Below are 22,500 nucleotides of genomic sequence, written 5' to 3' on the forward strand. Positions count from 1 at the left end.
ATTTTTTATCGCATTGCACTCGGCCGTTTAAAACGCCAGTGTGACGCCGGCCTAAGTGTCCAAAACTCTGCCCACTGCAACTTCCAATATGCAGACATGAAGACAGACACAGTGTGTGGCATCACCCTAGTCAGGCCTCATTCAGATGTATGTTTTACACCTGTGTTTCAGATAGAACCCATACTCATTTTAGTCTAAGGAACTGTTCGCATGGCCATGTTTTTTACAAACTATGTGTCGGCAAAGCAAGTCACGGAGACACGTCCATTTTTAAACCAAGTCATGCATCAAAATCACCCGACAAATCTACAGGTCAGTGAAAACCATGGACAGCCCATGGATGCCACCCATGTGCAACCTGTGTTCTATCTATTTTTAACTTTGCAATGGGTAGGAGAAGCTTTGCAATTTTCTTTTTTTTTTTGTGTACGAGAAAATCACTGATGAAACACTGATGGTAAAAAAACTGACAAACTGACCAGACACTGATGAAAATTGGTACCTTTGTTCTCGTATGAGAAAAAACTAACATTTGAACGAGGCTTATCGTTGCCCTAAAGTGAATTAAACATCTGACCAGTAATTATCTAATCATTTCCTAAGTGAGGAAATCCCAAGTAATTATGGTGGGAAAGAAGGAATAATAAAGGAATACAATTAAAGAAAAAAAATCAATACATAGACGCTGCAAATGCAATAACATTATTACTAATTGGCAAAGTAATATATGAGGCATACAATATAAAAATGTGCGGCGTGCTAGACCAAAACAAGCAACACATTTTTCAGTACCAAATGGGTTAAATGGTTTCCACCCTAGAAGTGTTTGTATCCAACAGGATTTTGTCTTGCTACAAATAGGGGGTTTGTAATAAGGTTTGGCAGTGGCTGCTTAGCGCATGGTAACAATGGCTGCATGGAGTACTGTGGTGAGTTATCCCAAGATGCTGGGCTTCCCAGAGGGAATTAGATGCTGTTTTCCAAATATATCACTGTAATGGTTAATATTCCAAATGTGTTGCTCACCCCCCATTGATATTTGCATAAAAATAAACTATAGCAAGGGTAGCTAAATTAAAGCGTACCTCCAGTTTTATAGGACCATGATTGTTGTGCTGTATAGTTTTATTTTTTTTTTTTAAAGTCACTTTTAGTGACTTGTGCCCATAACCTGCAGTACTCCCCGTCAGAAGACTGTGTTGTGGGCCATAATGAAATATGCAGCATCCTTCCGTCCTCAGGGTGGGAGTGAGTGCTGTAAAATCCTGTGGCGCCGTTGACACCCTGAAGACGATATTCTGGCAGCAGGATGAGGACATGGCATATTTTACAGTAGCCTGCGGTGCATACTTTGTGTGGTCTGTACTGTGGGTGATCAGTAGAAATTGGTAATAGGCTTAGAAAAAGTATACTACATAGTCCTGCATTATAATATTTTTCTTGAGGAAGCTGAAGGTATGCATTAATTGTGCAATATGGTTGTGGTTTTTTGTTTTGTTCCCCCCCCCCCCCCTGAAATTAGTGATCCTGGCAAAGATTGTCACTAGTGATGAGCGAATGTGCTCATTATGGTGTTATCCGAGCATGCTCGTGTGCTAACCGGGTGTCTTCAGCGTGATCGAATGCTATGTCTGTGTTCCCGCGGCTGCATGTCTCTTGGCTCTTGGATAGCCACAACCGTCAGGGATTGCTTGTTTGTGAGGCAATCCCTGCATGTGCTGTCTAATAGCCGAGAGACATGCAGCTGCAGGGACTCGAACATAGCATTCGAGCACGCCGAAGACACTCGGATAGCACACGAGCATACTCAGATAACACCTTATCCCAGCACATTCTCTCATCAGTAGTTGTTACTCTGGGGCCCGGCCTGGACGACATTAGTAGTAATTGGGCTGGAGACAAGCCTGGCTCTGTATGTGTTCAAGAGCTGCCTGGCTTTCCATACACTTCTGGAATATTAATGTACTCTTCCTTTTTGCGCAAAGCTTTAATTGTTATGTGTCATCCATCTTATGCACATGTACTGAAAACAGTCATCAGGCCTTGGACTGGTTTCAGATGGCCGTACAAATCCCACTCTAGTCACAGCTTTGACAAAAAGCGTTAAATCTGCCAACTGGAAGCCAATCCAATGCTGCATGACAGATGGTACCTGTGTTGGCATCCACGTGCCATGCTTACAAGTGAAGTAATTTTTTTTTTTTTTTTTTTTTACTAACAATTTAACTTGCTTATACTCGTAATGTGGATATATACTTTAACTTGTGAAAAGCTCAGTTCCCTTCTTTTCACTGCAGAAACTGTGCCCATAACCATTGATGACTAGCCTGAAATTAGTCACAGAACTAACTTTTTTTTTTACCTGAATTTTTCTATCTGATTTCAGCTCTGGGAAGCGGACAACGCTGTGGCAGACGGGATAAACATGATGAAGGACAGACTCTGCAGCCAGAGACCTCCTCTCGAAGAAATCCGCAATGGGACATTGATTCCACCAAACAAAGCAATAGCTGCGGTGTGAAATAAATGTTTATTTCTCTTTGAGGCCACCCCACCCCACCAGCCTTTCTAACAAACATATATATATATATTTTTTTATATAGAACTGTAAGATGTCTAAACCTGTCAAAGTCATAAAGCAAGAAGCCTCTGAAAGAAATGTGCTAAACAAAGTATTATGGACAGCTAGGACGATGTTTCAGGTAATTTTTTTGTTTTCTAGTTATAGCGGTTTATTCGGTGATTGCTCATATATACATACTACCCGAATATCATAAAACAAGCGTTCACAGGAAAAACGCCTTCCGGATAATCGTGCTGTGGAAATACATGCTAAGGGCTTTCATGACTATTACGCCAGTTGCACAGCTCAGATCTGCGATTATTTTCTCATACCGATTCGTCATGAGCACAATGGCAGCATCAGAGAATCACACTAAGGGCTCATTTCCACATGCGAGGCACACGTCCGTATCTCGCATGTGGAAACCAAGCTGTGGAGCCGGCACTCCAGAGCGGAGCGTGCGGCCGCATAGGAACACATGGAGCTGCACAGCTCCGCTCCAAAGTGCCGGCACCAGAGCTTGGTTTCCACATGCGAGATACGGACGTGTGCCTCGCATGTGGAAATGAGCCCTTAGGCTGCTTTCACATTTGCGTTAGAATCCGCAGCGTTTAATCTGCAAACGCAAGTACAGGAAAAACGCATAAAAGCGCGTACAAACGCAGCGGTTTTTATACGCATGCGTTTACGCATGCGGCTTTAAAACGCTGCGTTTACATGTTTTATGCATTTTTTTAGTGCGCATGGTGTAAAATTTTACAGGAGAGAACTAGATAACGAGACCCTGCCAATGGGACTACAGAGGGCGTGTATTATGGGATCTCTATATATAGACCCGAGGACTGCTGAAATCTTACCAGTGTGCTACTGTATCCTGTGTCATGATGGATCTTCACATGGATAGCTTTTACTTCAACCTGGATCTAAGCATCCAGCTTTTTATTGCCTGTGCATTTGCTTGGGAGCAACACCGAAACAGTGAAAGACGGAGAAGGACACAGCGTAGGCGTTTTTGGCAACACCCCATTATAGAACTGCAGGAGAGCCGTGGTGCATATCACACACTGTATGACGAGCTCAATGACAACCCGGACAAATTCCCGGAATATAACAGATGTCGCAAGACTCTTTTTTTTTTTTTTTTTTTTTTGAGTTGCTTACTCGTGTTCAAGGAGTCATCAGGAGACAGGACACCCAGCTCCGTAGAGCAATTCCAGCAGAGGAACGTCTCCTGGTTACCTTAAGGTACGTAATAATTCTAAACAAATGCCAGTCATAATTATTGTGTATTCTTTGCATTTTTGTAAATTATTTTTTCTTTATTTTATTACAGATTTCTTGCAACTGGAGAGAGCTTGTCATCCCTCCACTTCCAGTACCGCCTTGGAATTTCCACCCTGTCCGGAATAGTTTTTGACACCTGCCGGGCTCTGTGGAATGTTCACCGTGAAGAATTTATACCCATACCCACCGAGGACATGTGGATGGAAATAGCTGATGAATTCTGGACTGTGTGTGATTTCCCCAACTGTTTGGGTGCGGTGGATGGGAAGCACATCCGGATTATCAAACCAGCCAGAACGGGATCACAGTTCAACTACAAAACATATTTTTCAGTAGTTCTTATGGCAATAGCCGATGCGGACTGTCGCTTCATTGCCGTGGACATTGGTGCTTTTCCGTGGCAACGATTCACAGACTTTCAAAAACTCGGATATGGGCCGACGTGTTTATGGCAAAAATTTTAATTTTTCACAGCCACGTCCTCTCCAACACTTAAGGCCCACCGATGCCATTTGTAATGGTTGGTGATGAGGCATGTCAGATGAGTGAAAATCTACTGAAGCCCTATTCAAGTCGGCACTTGAACCGCACAAAACGGATCTATAACTACAGACTAACCAGGGCCCGCAGAACAGTGTGCCTTTGGGATTATGGTGTCCAAATGGCGTGTTCTTGCAACAGCCATAAATCTTAAAATGGAGACAGTTGATGAGGTGGTAAAAGCCTGTGTGGTTCTACACAATTACATTCTGGCTAAGGAGCAACCCACCATTGAACTTGATGAACAAGTTGCAATCCCTTTGCCTGATTACTGGCATCACCTGCTGCGGTCAACTGTTGAAGTTGGCCACATGCGGAACCAATTTGCTGCCTTTTTTGATTCTGACATTGGACGTGTGGCATGGGAGGACAATATGGTGTAAAATGTCCTGTTGGCTTCGGGTCTGTAACAGTTATGTTTTAAATGTTAATGTTTCTTGTAATAAAAATTGTGTTTTTGTTATCTTACCCATGTCTCCTATGTATTTCCTTTACAAACCACTTTGGGTTTTTGGGCTTAGGTTGTTGACGTCACTGTGTCCTGACTCGGTTCATCAGTAGCTATTTGACGCAGACTGTAGAGACTATGGCTGTTTGGTGCCGTCACATTCGCAGTATTTGTTCAGCACTTTACATCAGTATTTGTAAGCTAAAACCAGGAGTGGTTGTTAAATGCAGAAGTGGTGCATATGTTTTTATTATACTTTTCCTCACATTGTTCCACTCCAGGTTTTGGCTTACCAATAGTAATGTAAAATACTGAGCAAATGCTGACAGTGTGACGGCAGCCTACACAACAGATCTACAGTATAGTCATAAGTTAGGTGTCAGAAATAATGAATTCATGATGCACAAATGGCTCATGAATTCATTATTTCTGACACATGTCCTGGTGAGTAATAGATATGCCTTGTATCACCTCCATCGTCCCTTCATATTTTGCATCAGTATTTGGAATCCAAAATCAGGAGTGATTGATAAATGCAGAAGTGGAGCATATGTTTTTAGTATACTTTTCATCACATCGTCCCTTCACTTTGTGTGAAATAGATTTAATGTACAAAGAAGATAAAATGGAGGTAATACAAGGCATTTCTCAACTCACCAGGTCAGGTGTCATAACTAATGATTTTTTTGAAGACCCGACCTGTTGAGTATAGTTCTGCTGTGTATTACCACCATTTTGTTTTCAGTCTGCGACAAAGTCAGAGTAAACAGAAAGAAGAGGGTTTGGAGAAAATTTTTTTTTTTTTTTTTTGCAACCTCATATCTCTATACCAAACACACACAAAGCTTCAGTGTTGTACTAACTACTGGAGCTAGGAGGTGACCCAAAAAAAAGTGTTCGGCGCATTTTTAGATTTGGCGCACGGTGTGTTGGCGGCAATGCACAATTAACCAAACCTTATTGGGGGGGGGGGGAAAGAATATTTTAACAAAACAAGCTAAAATAAATTAACTGCGCCTGCTTGGGGTTGATTGATGAAATTTGGGGGGTGTGGAGCTGTGAGGGCTGGCTAACTGTGGACGATGCCGGGGTGGCTGGAGAAGATGCTATAAAATTACTGGGGTCTGGAAATTCGGGGATTGGACTAGTCACATGAGAGGGCAGAGACACACTGGAAGGGTGAGACAAACCAGACATTACAGACACATTGGGAGGTGAGGGGGAGGGATAGCTATTGTCTTTTGTTTCTTTTTTGCCTTTCCCTTTCTTGGATCAGCGCAGCTGTAATGGGAGCCTCGTTGGGCTCATTGATATTGGCCTGGCCGTGGTTGCCGACCTGTCACGTCCGTGTGCCTGTGCAGCGGCATTGTTGTGGTGGCGGGGAATGCCAGGGAAGGGTCCGGAAGCGGCATTGCTGTTGTTGTGGTGGCTGGGAGTGCCAGGGCAGGGTCCAGCAGCTGCATTGCTGTTGTGGTGGCTGGGAACGCCAGGGCAGGGTCCGGCAGTGGCATTGCTGTTGTGGTGGCAGTAGTGAAGGCCATGCCAGGGTCCTGCGGCTGCCGCATGGTGGTGGCACTGGAGGAGGTCCAAGCAGGAGCAGCGATTGTCATGGTGGGCTGTCCTACAGCACTCGGCATGGTGGAGCTATAGTTGTGTCCGGCAGTGCTTGGAATGGAGGTGGCCGTGCAGTGGTATGCAGCAGATGTCGGCATTGACGTAAAGCGTGACAGTGTGGGCACAGGTGGAAATGCCCCCACTGTCTGCTGAAAATACCGACTCTGCTGCATAGCCTGCACGTAAGCAGCATTGCAGGCCTGCATAACACTAATCTGGAGTTCGGGAGTAAGGCCGGGGTCACACATGCGTGTTTTACGGACGTAAGAGCGCAGAAACTACGTCCGTAAAACTTGCATTACATACGGCACAATTATTCTCAATGGGGCTGCTCCTATCAGCCGTATATTACGGATCCGTAATATACGGCTTTCTACGGCCGTACAAAATCGCAGCATGCTGCGTTTGTCAGCGTATTGCGCAAAAAAATCGCCAATGAAAGTCTATGGGGGCGAGAAAAATATGGATTCCACACGGACCAGCAGTGTGACTTGCGAGAAATACGCAGCGGTGTTAGTGAAAAGTCGGTAATTCAATTGCCGGCTTTTCATTTCTCCTGCACAAACCCGACAGGATATGAGACATGGTTTACATATAGTAAACCATCTCATATCCCCATTTTTTTTTTTTTTTTTTGCATATTCCACACTACTAATGGTAGTAGTGTGTATGTGCAAAATTTCAGCGCTGTAGCTGCTAAAATAAAGGGTTAAATGGCGGAAAAAATTGGCGTGGGCTCCCGCGCATTTTTCCCCGCCAGAGTGGTAAAGCCAGTGACTGAGGGCAGATATTAATAGCCTAGAGAGGGTCCATGGTTATTGGCCCCCCCGTGGCTAAAAACATCAGCCACCCCAGAAAAGGCACATCTGGAAGATGCGCCTATTCTGGCACTTGGCCACTCTCTTCCCACTCCCTGTAGCGGTGGGATATGGGGTAATGAAGGGTTAATGTCACCTTGCTATTGTAAGGTGACATTAAGCCAGATTAATAATGGAGAGGCGTCAATTATGACACCTATCCATTATTAATCCAATTGTATGAAAGGGTTAGAAAACACACACACATGATTTAAAAGTATTTTAATGAAATAAACACAGCGGTTGTTTTAATAATTTATTGCTCTCAATCCATCAATCCATCAGCAACACCCTCGCTTGGCAAAATAATAAACGCACAAGATACATACCTTCTGATGTCCTATCACGTCCCACGAGGTAATCCATCTGAAGGGGTTAACTAATATTACAGGCACGAGCTGCGATAAACCACTCGCTCGTGTCTGTAATCCCCGGGTGCTGAAAGGAAAGCAGTGATGCGCCCCTGCTGGATGTTCTCATGAACTGCAGCCTGGGAACTTTTTCCCACGCTCCAGGTCATATGAGGACATCCACCAGGGGGCGCATCACCGCGACTGAAGGAAATGTAGGTCAATGACCTACATTTCCTTCATTCGCCGGGGATTACAGGCACGGAGCACAGCTGCATTTGCAGGGCTCCTGCCTGTAAAATATTTTAACCCCTTCAGATGGATTACTTCGTGGGACGTGACGGTTCAGCTGAGGGTATGTATCTTGTGCGTTTATTATTTTGCCAAGAGAGGGTGTTGCTGATGGATTGAGAGAGCAATAAATTATTAAAACAACCGCTGTTTATTTCATTAAAATACTTTTAAATTGTGTGTGTGTGTGTTTTTTAACCCTTTCATACAATTGGATTAATAATGGATAGGTGTCATAATTGACGCCTCTCCATTATTAATCTGGCTTAATGTCACCTTACAATAGAAAGGTGACATTAACCCTTCATTACCCCATATCCCACCGCTACACGGGAGTGGGAAGAGTGGCCAAGTGCCAGAATTGGCGCATCTTCCAGATGTGCCTTTTCTGGGGTGGCTGGGGGCAGATGTTTTTAGCCACGGGGGGGGCCAATAACCATGGACCCTCTCCTGGCTATTAATATCTGCCCTCAGTCACTGGCTTTACCGTTCTGGCGGAGAAAATTGCGCGGGAGCCCACGCCAATTTTTTCCGCCATTTAACCCTTTATTTTAGCAGCTACAGCGCTGAAATTTTGCACATACACACTAACATTAGTAGTGTGGAATATGCAAAAAAAATGGGGATATGAGATGGTTTACTGTATGTAAACCATGTCTCATATCCTGTCGGGTTTGTGCAGGAGAAATGAAAAGCCGGCAATTGAATTACCGACTTTTCACAGATATCGCGCTGAATGACATCTAAATACAGAGTGTGTGTGTGTGTGTATATATATATATATATATATATATATATATATATATATATATATAATTTTAATGAACATTTGAGCACATAAATCCATTAGATGTCGGTTTTGCAAGCCTGCGCGAAAATCTCGCAGTACGGATGCCATACGGATTACATACGGAGGATGCCATGCGCAAAATACACTGACACACCCTGACTACGGATCAATATTTTGGGAACATTTCTCCGTATTACGGCCGTAGTACGGACGTATAATACGTGGCGTATTGTCTTACGCCAAGTGTGACCCCAGCCTAAGGTGTTCCGACATGCCCTGTTCAATCTGATTAAAAAAAAATGATGTGCTGGCCTCTGGAGGTCGACTTTCACTTGGGCAAGGGCTGTGGTAACCTCATGGATACGTGTACTCATATGGCTAATGGCAGTATCCATTCGGTCACCCAACGCCTTGAGTCCCTCGTGGAAGACCGAGCTCAAGTACAAAAACTCGGGCATGAGTGACCTGTCTGCGGCCCTCTGCCGCTGCCAGGAGGAGCCAAAAAAAAAATGGGCAGAGGACTGGGGAAGGGGATCACCTGATGGACCAGCTTCCTGGTCTCCAGTTAGTGTGGCAGGCCTACTTGCTGCAGCGCTGGAGGATGGCTGGGACGGGTCCGTGGCTGACTGATGAAGGACCGCTCCAGAACCGGGGCCAACAGTGGTGCTCCATGTGCTGTGAAAAAAGAATGAAAAAAAAAAATGTAAGACCAAACATTTACAAAACGCAAAGTCCTGTGGAATATAAACAGAGATTTAGGCTGAGGTCACACTAGCAGTATTTGGATAGAGTTTTACATCAGACTTTGCAAGCCAAAATCAGGAGTACTACAGTACGAGGAAAAATAAAATAAAAACACATGCACCACTTCTGCATTAATCACCCACTCCTGGATTCCAAATACTGATGCAAAATATGAAGGGACGATGGAGGTGATACAAGGCATATCTATTACTCACCAGGACATGTCAGAAATAATGAATTCATGAGCCATTTATTTGTGCATCATGAATTCATTATTTCTGACACTTGACTTGAGCACAAGGTCTTGGCTGCATCACACTGCATTGCAATACTTACCAAATGCAGTTCGGACCCGAGTCGGGGCATTGTCCCAGCCATCCCACAACGCTGCGGCCACCTCATTCCATAGGCGCCGGACCGTCACGTTGTTGGAGTGCAGTGGATCCCGGGTGTCCCACAACGGGACTCGCTCATGGACCAGGGAGATGAGGTGGTCATTGTCTATTAGGTCCTCATCCCGTTCTGGAACCTAAAAAAAACAAACAAAAAAAAAAAACATTAATGTTGGAGACATTAACATAAAGAAGAAAGAAAACAGAAGCAGAGAAATGGCATAAATATTTAAAATAAAAAAAATAAATAAAAAAAATTAGTGCAGAAGCAAAAGGGAAAGAGAGAGAAAAGTAAAGAAATGAAGATTCAAGAATTGTAAAGTGAGGATACAATAAACAGTCAGCCAGGTATACTTACACGCTGCTGCCGTGCCACTCGACCGTGACTACGCTGCTCCTGCCCAGTCTCTGCCACAGTAGTAGAAGAGCTCTAAAAAAATGAAAAACCAAAATTGTCATATGTGTAGATGTGACAGTGAATACTTACCAATCTGAGGAGGTGAGTACTCACTTCGCTGACATTTTCCGCTTGTGCAGGCCCAGGCGTTTGATCCTCATCAGAAGAAGACATTCTGATGCATGCAGAAAGAAAGAAATGGCAGAAATTAGGACATGTAGAGATAGAAAATAAAGGCATTGGCTAGGATATACTCACATTGTTCAGTGTCTTGTTTTCCTCCAAGGATGTAGCCTGTCTCGTCTGCTGAGTAGTGACCTGCAAATGTCCACTCCCTACCTTATCACCTTGTATGTGGGGGGTGACTAATTAGTGTCTAGACATGTTTTTCTGTGGTATTACGCATGCGTTCATATAGACAGCAATGCGTTTTTGGCGCATTCCTTACGCAATCGACCGCATACGTTTCCAGGCGGCAAATTGTTAATGTTAAATATAGGAATACACAACGCATGCGGATATTTGCGGAAGAAACGCTGCGGACACAACCGCAAATGTGAAACCGGCCTTACCCATATGAGTCTATGGGTGCATATGAAGCCACGTCAGACTGCCCTCAGATGTCCTTAAAAAAATTCCATCAGACCAGAAATCATAATGTAAAATATATTTTTTTATTTTAAAAGTAAATGACAATTACAGGAAAACACAACCAAAATATATGGAATTTTTTTTATTAAAAATATTTTAAAAACAATATCCAGCAATTATTTCATTATTAGAATATAAAATGTATAATAAACAGTATTGGTATTATATAAACTCCTCCAGTCGCGGTATTCTAGGGATCAATAAATTACAAAAATTGCAAAATATAAATCCCGTATGTGCAGGACATGGCAATCCCAAACTGATCAGTAAGAATTAAATAAATATAATGCAGCTAATAATATTATAATATACTGAGTGAAAAAAATATATCAAATAAATTTGTGAATAATATGATGAAGCAGTGAGCGAAACGGCGTTGGAGTGGTGTGTGCGGGGCAGTGGCATCCCTAAACTGGTCAGTATCAACAAATTATTGTTTATATTAGGTTGGCACTTTTTGGCAGCACTTTGATAGTAATAATATATTAATTGTTGGATTCCCTGTGCACTATTTTTGTAATCACATTTGTTTGGTTTTGTATGCAACTTTTTATCAATGCACTATTGCACTTTATTATAAATTGAATATTTGGTTGCTGCACATTTAGGGTATGTGTGTATATATGGGGATATACATACATATTATTCACAAATTTATTTGATATATTTTTTCACTCAGTATATTATTATTATAATATTAGCTGCATTATATTTATTTAATTCTTACTGATAAGTTTGGGATTGCCATGTCCTGCACATACGGGATTTATATTTTGCAATTTTTTGATCCCTAGAATACCTCGACTGGAGGAGTTTATATAATACCAATACTGTTTATTATACATTTTATATTCTAATAATGAAATAATTGCTGGATATTGTTTTTAAATTATTTTTAATAAAAAAATTTCCATATATTTTGGTTGTGTTTTCCTGTAATTGTCATTTACTTTTAAAATAAAAAAAATATATTTTTACATTATGATTTCTGGTCTGATGGAATTTTTTTAAGGATTATTCTCAGAAGTGTTTTTCCTCAGTATATACAAATTGTATTTCTGGTGTTTCTTTCTATATAGGTTTTTGTTTGCCCTCAGATGTCGTCCCAGTGCAGTGCGATTTCAGCGGATGCCAGCAATGAAGAAATTACTTTCTCCGTCTCCTTCAGCATTTGTGCTGCGATTCTCTAATGTGAGAGGCTAGGATCACAGTAGCCTGACATCGGCTCGCATCAGAATTTGAGCCAAATGTCACTAGCATATCACATCCGATGCTCTGACAACGTATGCTTTACACTAATGTGACACCGACCTTAGTGTGATGTTCTCAAGTACAAATGTGCCTAACTTTCTTTTTGAAGGTTCCTTTAAACTCCGATGTAACAATGAAGGATGAAGATGGCTTCTGCCAAGCATTTTCTGAGATTCTCAATCATGTGGAAGATATTGATGCTGAAGACTCTGACAATCCACAGATGTGCAGTGACTATGTAAAAGACATTTATGCCTACTTGAAAGAACTTGAGGTTTGTGGTGTGTGTGTGTGTGGTGTGGGGTTTTTTGTTTGTGTTTTTTTTTTTTTTTTTTTTAATTTATTTCTGTAATTTTTAAATGTTCTCCATGCCTGTGTGAGCAGGATGCAGTAACAGAAAGGAGGCAGAGCAAGGGTTAACATATTTACTGTTAACAGACATTGTACTCCATGCAGGGAGCAAGGTAGGGGAACAGGGGTATTGGGAGATATAGGCTACGCAGTTTGGGGAAAATGCAAGGTACTACAATAACAGTGCTCAAGGTGTGACTTATCCGGTCCTGACGACGCCCAGCATGCAATGTCCACAGGATAGGGAATGGCGCTAACAAAGGTTAGCGTGTCCGGTGTAGTCCTGTTGACGTGTCTGAGCAGCATCCTGGTGCCAACTACTAGTCTATGGTGTCTTTTGGGGGCTCTTTCGTCTGGGATCCAGAAAAAGGGAGCATACCACAGTTCACAGCGATGCCAGAGCCTACCGTGGCTCGATAGACATGTACCGGGGGTAAGGGTACAGTTCACGGTAGCACCCCTAGTCTCTCTTAAGCGGTATGCACGTGATACTCACGAGCCCGGAGTGTTTGGCACCTTGCTTTGCGGGGGCCAATGGGCACTCAGCACATCTCTGGTCAGTCTGTGAGTATGGGCGGGAATGCTGCTGCGTGTGCCTACATTGCTGCGATGCTCGAGGAACGGAGCACTCTTCTCCTTGCTGAGCATTCCCGCCAAGTCTGACTGCTTCCGCGCACACGCTCTCTCACTTTTTGCTTAGCCATGCCCCCTGCAGACCAGTGCAAAGGTTGGTCCGGTCCCCTAAGCTTTCCATTGGACAAGAGAGGAGACAGTTCCAAACCCGGCGCAAGATAGGTTCCTCCGGTTGTTCTTCTTACACCTGAGCAGACAGAATCCTCGTTGTTTTATAAATGATGCAATGACAATCCAAAAGATTTCTTAAATTAAGCCCACCACGGTGCGGTATGCAGTTCATTTAAGGTTGACACATCTTTAGACCTCCTTTATCATTCAGCAGGAGTCGCTGTGAAAAGGTTGCCCCATATAGTCAAATTCATAACTATTTACATCTCATTCTTACTAAATCTGCAGGATGAAGCCTGTAACTTATCTTATTTTGCAAATTTAAGGTCAAGCAGTCTGTACGTCCACATTATCTGCAAGGAATGGAAGTGACTGAACGTATGCGAGCGATCCTCGTAGACTGGTTGATGCAAGTTCACTCCAAATTCCACCTATTCCAAGAGACTCTCTACATGGCTGTTGCAACTTTGGATCGCTTCCTACAAGTAGGATTCTTTACATATGATGTCTACAACTTCATTTTGCTACTTTTTTCTACTAGATATACTCTACTGTACATGGTTGTAACGGGTTGGTGAGACACTACTGCTTTCTGTACATCTTTTGTTGGTTGGAGGGAAAATGCATTTATTCTTCATAATTTTGCAATTGTCTTAAGGTTCATCCTGTCAGAAGGAATAAGCTCCAACTGGTGGGAGTTTCATCACTCTTTGTGGCCTCAAAATATGAAGAAATGTATTATCCAGAGATTGCAGATTTTGTCTATATAACAGACCATGCCTATTCCAAGGCTGAGATTCGAGAGATGGAAAGAACAATACTCGATAAGCTGGGATTTGACATGGGAAGACCGTTACCAATTCACTTTCTTCGCAGAGCCACAAGGTGTTGCCGTGTATGTAGCTTCTTATGCGACTTTAAGGTTTTGCTGTCTCTTACACTCGGGATACAAAAATATTTAGAATTGATACATTTTAATAGCTAACTGAAAAGATGGTAACAAATTGCAAGCTTTCGAGACTACACAGGTCTCATCAGGCATAGACTAATAGAAATTCTGAAGAATCACATATTTATGCACAACACATCACAGAAAAATGCCTTAGATAAGACAGGTGACGTGAAGCAGAATTACCATTATCTGAGTGATTAACAGTTATGTCCATAAATATTGGAACAGTTCATAGATAAGGAGTGTGAATGTTTTATTGTCCTCTGATTGGGGTCAGGTTCTGTGTTATGATGACCCCACATGGTCTGAGGAGCAAATTCCTTAGTTGATGTAAAAAGACATAAATCCATGTGACACATTCATTCCTGCACTAAGGATACAATGTGACATATCCTGTTACAGTGAGATTGTGGAGTGCTTAGCAACATTGTATCTGGCGATTTCCTATTTTATGGTGTTTACTGGGTGCAAGACTCTCCAGTGTCTTCTAAAATAGTCACAAGTTTAACTTTTTTTTTTTTTTTTCTTTTTCCCCCAACTTACCTGAGAATTGCTGTTGAGCAGCAATTGTCATCATGTTGCCACAGTCTTAGTCTGGCCGTAGACAAGCAAATAATTTGCACTTTGATTAGGCGCTAACTTTATTTTCATTCTGCTCCTGAGAGCAGAACGTGTTTTTTTTTTTTTTTTCTTTTTTTTCTGTCTTTTAATAAAGGCGAACAGATTAAGATGAATATTTTAATTAAAATTCTGACTGCATTCCGCGAACTGAAAGTTTCTGATAGATTTCTTATCAAAGGCCAAGGTCTGTATAGCAGGCCATAGTATACCCAGGGTATATTATGTAATATAACAGTATTGAAGCAAAAAAAAAAAGATAGAGATAGATATCCACAATGGAAATGTAAGATAACAAACATGCATAAAGGACTTATAGAGACCAACTGCCAACTGTTAACAGCAAAGAAGAAAAATAAGCAGCTATATAGTCCCATAAAACATGGACTTTACTAAACAACATTAAAACCATCATCAAATACAATGGTGCAAACAGGGGAATAGACGTGCGCTACAATGGCCATAAATAGCGGGCTGGATCACCCTAACAGAGCCCTGCCATAACATAGTATTAGGCCACATTATAATACATATCTTTAGCTGCAAAATAAATATTGGACAAGTGCCCCAGCTTTAGCAAGAATGTCAGCCGTCAAGCATTAATACATACCTAATAAGCGCAGGATATATTATGGCCTAGACCATTGATGGCGGACCTTTTCGAGACCGAGTGCCCAAACTGCAATGCAAAATCCACTTATTTATCGCAAAGTGCCAACACAGCAATTTAACCTGAATACTGAGGTGTTAGATTAGAAAACACAACTTGGACACTAGCGCTATTTGGAGTCTATAGCAAAGAGCTTGTAAGCGCTGCAATACAAGCCACCGATTCCAGTGGAGGGTCTGTTCTTGAGAATGGGGAGGATTTTTAAGTAAAAGTAAAATCGCAAAGCTTTTTTTTTTTTTTTTTTTTTAAGTTTTTCCTTACCAAATAAAATGATTTAACTTTTGGAATTACAGTGGAATAATATAATGTTACATAAGAGCAGTGAAAAACATATATGGCTTAGTTTAAATATGTCATAACAAAAGATATAAAAAAAACAAAACCCCTTGATTAAAACAAACTATGATGCAAGCATAAGTGCTCTCAAATACGGTATGATACCCCCACAGTGAATTCCTCCATACGCACAGTATGACCCTACTGTGACATTCTCCCCCCCCCCCCCCATTACAGTATGATTCTCCAACTATAATTACCACCCAGCTCTCCATACAGTATAATGGGCACAAAGTCCTTCATACAGCACAATGGCCCCACATAGTCCTACATACAGTGTAATGGACCCCACATATTGCTCAATATAATAATTCCATACAGTATAATGGCTCCACACAGTGAGCCATAAAGTAGAATAGACCCCACATGGTGCTCCATGCTGTATAATGGCCCCACATGGTGCTCCATAAGGAATAATGGCCTCACTTTAACAAAAAAAACAAATTAACTCCCCTACCCTTTCCAACGCTGATCTGGTCTGTTCATATATTACAGTCCTGGCAGTGGGCATGCGCACACCCTCCTCAGCATTTGTGCAGACTGATGGGAAGGCAGCGGCCTGATGCAACGGTGCGCTTGCAGAGAAGAATGACTGTAGTGCTAGTGATGAGGAGAGTGGTGATGAGGTGTGTGCCCCCTCTGCCACGTGTGCCATAGGTTCGCCACCACTGGCCTAGGCCATTTCATACCCCCTCATGCCAGATTATACACCCCTGTGTGTCTGAGTATGATAGAAAGAGATCTGCATGCATTTCAACAAATCATTGACAGTGTGAGAAAACCAGTGAAGTGATAAAACTTTGTATAAAAAAAAAAAAAAGTTGTCAAAGACCATTCACAAGACCAAATACAGTTTCCTATGTTAAAGAAATGCAAAGTATCTGAAGAAATACTATTGTTTGGTGTGTTTCCCCTTGGTCATTTGTACGGTATTATTGAATACTGCTGGTACCAGTGGTTATTTGTTTTCTCCGTTGACAGAACTTGGTGCTATAATACACTTGTGTGAGCTTTAGACTTTATTTACACCTCAGTATTTGTATGCCCAACCCAAAATTGGTGTAAATCTTTCAATGCTAGTTTTTCTCTGTAAGTTCCACTCCTGGATTTGGCATATGAACACTGAGTTGTGAACTTGGCCTTAGTGTGCTGTTTCACTGACCATGAATGATGGCATGGTGCAGTATAAATCTCCACAGTCCCAGCTTCTCCTGGCAATGCCAGCCCTGGCAAAGAGACCAGTTTTGTAATGTATTTATTCGATACTGTGTATGCTTTTCTTCTAGGCAGAGGCCGAGCATCACGTTCTTGCAAAATATTTTATGGAACTTACCTTGTTAGACTATGACATGGTTCACTATCGGCCTTCCATCATAGCAGCCGCATCCCTGTGCTTGGCTCAAAAGGTTCTCAACTGGGGGACATGGGTACGTAGCCAGTACTTGTTAGTTTTTTTTACTTGTCTGCATATTCATAAATTCTAAACCCGGAAAAATCCCTATGTTTTGTAATTCCAGTAAACTGCCTATCTTTTGTTTCCATACAGGATACCACAGTCCAGCATCACACTGGCTACACTGAAGATGATCTGCTCCTGGTCATGCAGCACATAGCAAAGAATGTAGTAAAGGTCAATAACAATATGACAAAATATGTTGTAAGTATTTTTTTAATTTTTGTAATAAGAAGCTTATTTTAAGGCTGGAGTCACAAATACAACCCCTGGCAAAAAATATGGAATCACCGACCTTGGAGGATGTTCATTCAGTTGTTTAATTTTGTAGAAAAAAGCAGATCACAGACTTGGTACAAAACTAAAGTCATTTCAAATGGCAACTTTCTGGCTTTAAGAAACACTAAAAGAAATAAAGAACAAAAAATGTGGTAGTCAGTAATGGTTACTTTTTTAACCAAGCATAGGGAAAAAATTATGGAATCACTCAGTTCTGAGGAAAAAAATTATGGAATCGCCCTGTAAATTTTCATTCCCCAAACTAACACCTGTATCAAATTAGATCTGCTCGTTAGTCTGCATCTAAAAAGGAGTGATCACAACTTGGAGAGCTTTGCACCAAGTGGACTGACATGAATCATGGCTCCAACATGAGATGTCAATTGAAGCAAAGGAGAGGATTAGCAAACTCTTTAAAGAGTGTAAATCATCACGCAATTTTGCAAAAGATGTTGGTTGTTCAGTAAGCTGTGTCTAAAATCTGGACCAAATACAAACAACCTGGGAAGGTTGTTAAAGGCAAACATACTGGTAAACCAAGGAAGACATCAAAGCATCAAGACCGGAAACTTAAAGCAATATGTCTCCAAAACAGGAAATGCACAACAAAACAAATGAGTAACGAATGGGAGGAAACTGGAGTCAACGTCTGTGACCGAACTGTAAGAAACCGCCTAAAGGAAATGGCTTTCATTTAGCTTTTCTGTATGTAAACTCCATCATTAACACCTTAACAGAAAAAACAAGGCTACAGTGGGCTAAAGAAAAGCAATTGTGGATGACTAGATGAAAGTCATATTCAGTGATGAATAGTGTTGAGCATTCCGATACCGCAAGTATCAGAATTCCGATACCGAGATCCGATACTTTTGTGGTATCGGGAATCGGTATCGGATCTATATTACTGTGTAAAATAAAGAATTAAAATAAAAAATATTGATATACTCACCTCTCCGGAGGCCCCTGGACATCACCGCTGGTAACCGGCAGCCTTCTTTGCTTAAAATGAGCGCGTTTAGGGCCTTCCATGACGTCACGGCTACTGATTGGTCCAGTGCCACTCATGTGACCGCCACGCGACCAATCACAAGCCGTGACGTCATTCTCAGGCCCTAAACTCCTCATTCTAGGAATTTAGGACCTGAGAATGACGTCGCGGCTTGTGATTGGTCGCGTGGTGGTCACATGAGCGGCACGCGACCAATCAGAAGCCGTGACGTCATGGAAGGCCCTAAACGCGCTCATTTTAAGCAAAGAAGGCTGCCGGTTACAAGCGGTGATGTCCAGGGGCCTCTGGAGAGGTGAGTATATCAATATTTTTTATTTTAATTCTTTATTTTACACAGTAATATGGATCCCAGGGCCTGAAGGAGAGTTTCCTCTCCTTCAGACCCTGGGAACCATCAGGATACCTTCCGATACTTGGTGTCCCATTGACTTGTATTGGTATCGGGTATCGGCGATATCCGATACTTTTCGGGTATCAGCCGATACTATCCGATACCGATACTGTCAAGTATCGGACGGTATCGCTCAACGTCAACACTAGTGATGAATAGTGAATTTGCATTGGGCAAGGTGATGATGCTGGAACTTTTGTTTGGTGCCGTTCCAATGAGATTTATAAAGATGACTGCCTGAAGAGAACATGCAAATTTCCAGTCACTGATGATATGGGGCTGCATGTCAGGTAAAGGCACTGGGGAGATGGCTGTCATTACATCTTCAATAAATGCACAAGTTTATGTTGATATTTTGGACACTTGTCTTATTCCATCAATTAAAAGGATGTTTGGGGATGATATCATTTTTTTCAAGATGATAATGCATCCTGCCATAGAGCTAAAACTGTGCAAACATTCCTTGAAGAAGACACATAAGGTCAATGTCATGGCCTGCAAATAGTCCAGATCTCAATCCAATTGAAAATCTTTGGAAGTTGAAGAAAATGGTCCATGACAAGGCTCCATCCTGCAAAGCTGATCTGGCAACAGCAATCAGAGAAAGTTGGAGCCAGACTGATGAGTACTGTTTGATACTCATTAAGTCCATGCCTCAGAGACTGCAAGCTGTTATAAAAGCCAGAGGTGGTGCAACAAAATACTAGTGATGTTTTGGAGTGTTTTTTGTTTGTTTGTTTGTTTTTTATCATGATTCCATAATTTTTTTTCCTCAGAATTGAATGATTTCACATTAAAAAAAAAAAATAAAATAAAAAAAAAAATAAATTGGTCTGATGTTGATCCAGAAAAGTATGAACTGGCGTTGTTCTGGGAAGTGGCCAATATCCGTGGAGGTGTTAACTCCTCCTTTACCAACCACTTGGCTTTGTCAGCGGACATTACACAGCTGACATCAAAACACAAACCATCTGTCAGATGGCCCCATTACTAACCCTGTAGTCAACTGAAAAATACACGCATACGCACACACATCCTTTATTTGTAAAAAACACTCCCTGATAATTATCCTCTCTTATCCATTTTATTAGCAAAAACAATTATCCACAGGGTCCACTGTAAATCCATAAAATGGAGGTCCCACGACTATTCTCCCCAACCGCCGACTCTGCTACATCCAGAGGCTGTGATGAGCGGTGACATCCATAGCATGACTGCTCACCACAGCAGCCGAAACAGAGTAGCGCGAGAACGAGTGGCGGTGACGTCATTAAGGTTACCACAGGTCACAGCTGATGTTTTCTCGCATTGCACTCGTCTGATTTATACAGCAGTGTGAGCAAGTCCTAGGGCTATGTTTCCACAATGCATATTCGAGCTTTTGATATTGCAGCATTTCTGAACTTTTGTAAATTAGGATACTTGCATTTTTCATGCTGCGGTTTTTGGCATGTCATGTTGTAAATAAAGCTGCTTTACTATTAATACACCCTAACCTTTTTGGCTTTTGCAAAACTTTATTGATGGCCAAACACACTAAAAATGCTTGATATCCATGCAGCAAAAATTCAGTGGGGGAGGGGAATCAGTGGGCACACAGCCTGAAAATTTCAGAAAGCCAGTTGCCTAAATCCTAGGGTGCACTGCCTGCCTACCAGGACGATAGATTGATGGATAGATCTCCTTTTTCTTTGAGAACATGGCTGTAATGTTAATGGATGATGAGTATGTTCTTTTATATTCTTTGTGCAAAATGTGAATGAAGAAAAAAGATGTCATGAGAAAAAAAGAGAGACCGCGCTTGCTAGGCAACATTGCTGCTCCCCACTAGTTAAGAGTAGTCTCCATGCTGGCAGCAAGGATCAACCAGCTGGAAATAACCAGCAGTTTTTTGTTATTGGATGACTCTTCAGGGATGGATTCAAAGTTCTTCCATGTTGTTGGATACCGTATTTTTCGGACTATAAGATGCACCGGACTATAAGGCACACCCAGGTTTTAGAGGTGGAAAATAGGGGAAAAAAATATTTGAAGCAAAAAAATGTGGTAAAATATTTAATAACATACTATTATATGTAACATATAGTAGTATGTTATGTTGGAAGCTGCAGGACCAGTGTGGTGTCTGTACACTACTATATGAAGATACTGGAGGGTGAGTATAAGAATGGGGGCACAGGGCTGATATTGAAAGCACCACTCCAGCACTGCAAAATAGCACTGGAGTGCTGCTTTAAAATCCCATGGGAGAACTATAACTCCCAGCATGTCCTGCAGATCCTATGACATGCTGGGAGTTATAGTTCACTAAAGCAGTGGCAGAGTGCTTTATTGTGTTTTGTAAAGACTAACCTCTTAATTGTGGCAGCCTGCCACCCTGTGGTGAGGTAAAAGCATCCCATGACTGCACACAGAGCCCTCCCTCTTGTTGCCTCTCCACAGCACAGGTTTTGAGGAAGCCTGCAGATTCTAGTGGAGAGCCTGAAGGACCTGTGATGATGTCAAGAAGAGGGAGGGCTCTGAGCTGCCATGTGATGCTCCAGCCCACCCACTCCTGACATCACACAGGTCCTGTTTGTGCACAGCACTCTGCATGGCAGGCAGGTATACAGCAATCTCCTCTCCGCTCTGGCCCCTGCTGCTGCCTCCTCCCAAGGACACACAAATCTCCCTAGCTGCTGCAGCAATCAGCGCTGAGGAAGCCATGCCTGTCCCTGCTTAAGTGCAGTGTTCATTTGCTGCTCCCGCTCACTGATCAGTGGGCGGGGAGCCGCTAATGAATATTCACTGCACTTAATCATCGGGACCACATGGTTTTCCCAGCTCTACAGTGCGATCCCACTCACTGCTGCCCCCCTCCCCACATGCTACATCCGTACCATAAGACGCACCCACACTTTCCTCCCAAATTTGGAGGGAAAAAAGTGCGTCTTATGGTCGGAAAAATACGGTAATTTAGGCCTTCTTTTCTTCCTATAAATTTGCTTTTAAACTTCTTATTTTTTCAGTCTGTTAAGAACAAATATGCTAGCCGAAAACTCAACCGGATCAGCACCATCCCTCAGCTCAACTCTAAAGTCTTATTGCGTCTTGCTGCTCCTCTTCTGCCAGAGTTGTAGTAGCTTTATGGATGCAGCGTGTGCAGTTTTATTACAACTTTGAAAAGTTGTTGCCATTTTTATATCTTTTATTTCAGTGTTGGATTATATTCTATGTACGTTAAATGTTCAGAATAAAAATAAAATATTTAAATTTATTACCATTGGCTCAGGTGCTGTGTATTTTCTACAAAATGAGTAATAACTGGATATTTGGCGGGTAATTAAAGACAATCTGTTAAGATAGATATATAATTTTTTCTTTTTTTTGGGGGGGGGGGGGAAACGAATCATATTATTTTAGTACTTGGGCAGCCCTTTTCAGTATATGTACATTTTGATACACTCTACTGTAACTGACTGGATCGCTCCGTGTGGAGACCTGTTAGTTTCTCATACAGGCTGTTAGTCAGGGGCATTGCCAGGG

The 22,500-nt window shown here is 42.1% G+C and overlaps 1 protein-coding gene and 1 long non-coding RNA gene across 6 annotated transcripts in view; one reads left to right on the forward strand and one right to left on the reverse strand.

Annotated features, from left to right (window-relative positions):
* The first annotated feature begins 799 nt into the window (after positions 1-799).
* Positions 800-22,232, forward strand: LOC143775568 (G2/mitotic-specific cyclin-B2-like). 5 transcript variants are annotated; one of them, XM_077263859.1, is made up of 9 exons: positions 800-929; positions 2,387-2,515; positions 2,604-2,702; positions 12,282-12,446; positions 13,594-13,752; positions 13,926-14,162; positions 17,130-17,270; positions 17,390-17,500; positions 21,984-22,232. In XM_077263859.1, the coding sequence occupies exons 1-9, from the start codon at positions 900-902 to the stop codon at positions 22,092-22,094; spliced, it is 1,182 nt and encodes a 393-aa protein (XP_077119974.1). In that variant the 5' UTR covers positions 800-899; the 3' UTR covers positions 22,095-22,232. The 5 variants fall into 5 exon arrangements, with proteins under 5 accessions (XP_077119974.1, XP_077119975.1, XP_077119976.1 ...); XM_077263860.1 differs by having other exon boundaries at positions 2,387-2,512; XM_077263861.1 differs by lacking the exon at positions 800-929 and adding an exon at positions 983-1,455.
* LOC143775571 (uncharacterized) overlaps positions 17,566-22,500 on the reverse strand; it is a 42,472-nt gene continuing 37,537 nt past the window's right edge. Inside the window, exon 3 of the long non-coding RNA XR_013215670.1 lies at positions 17,566-17,699. This is a non-coding gene — a long non-coding RNA (uncharacterized LOC143775571). The remainder of the gene's footprint in view (positions 17,700-22,500) is intronic.

Source organism: Ranitomeya variabilis, chromosome 5, assembly GCF_051348905.1.
Source record: "Ranitomeya variabilis isolate aRanVar5 chromosome 5, aRanVar5.hap1, whole genome shotgun sequence".
Taxonomy (NCBI): domain Eukaryota; kingdom Metazoa; phylum Chordata; class Amphibia; order Anura; family Dendrobatidae; genus Ranitomeya; species Ranitomeya variabilis.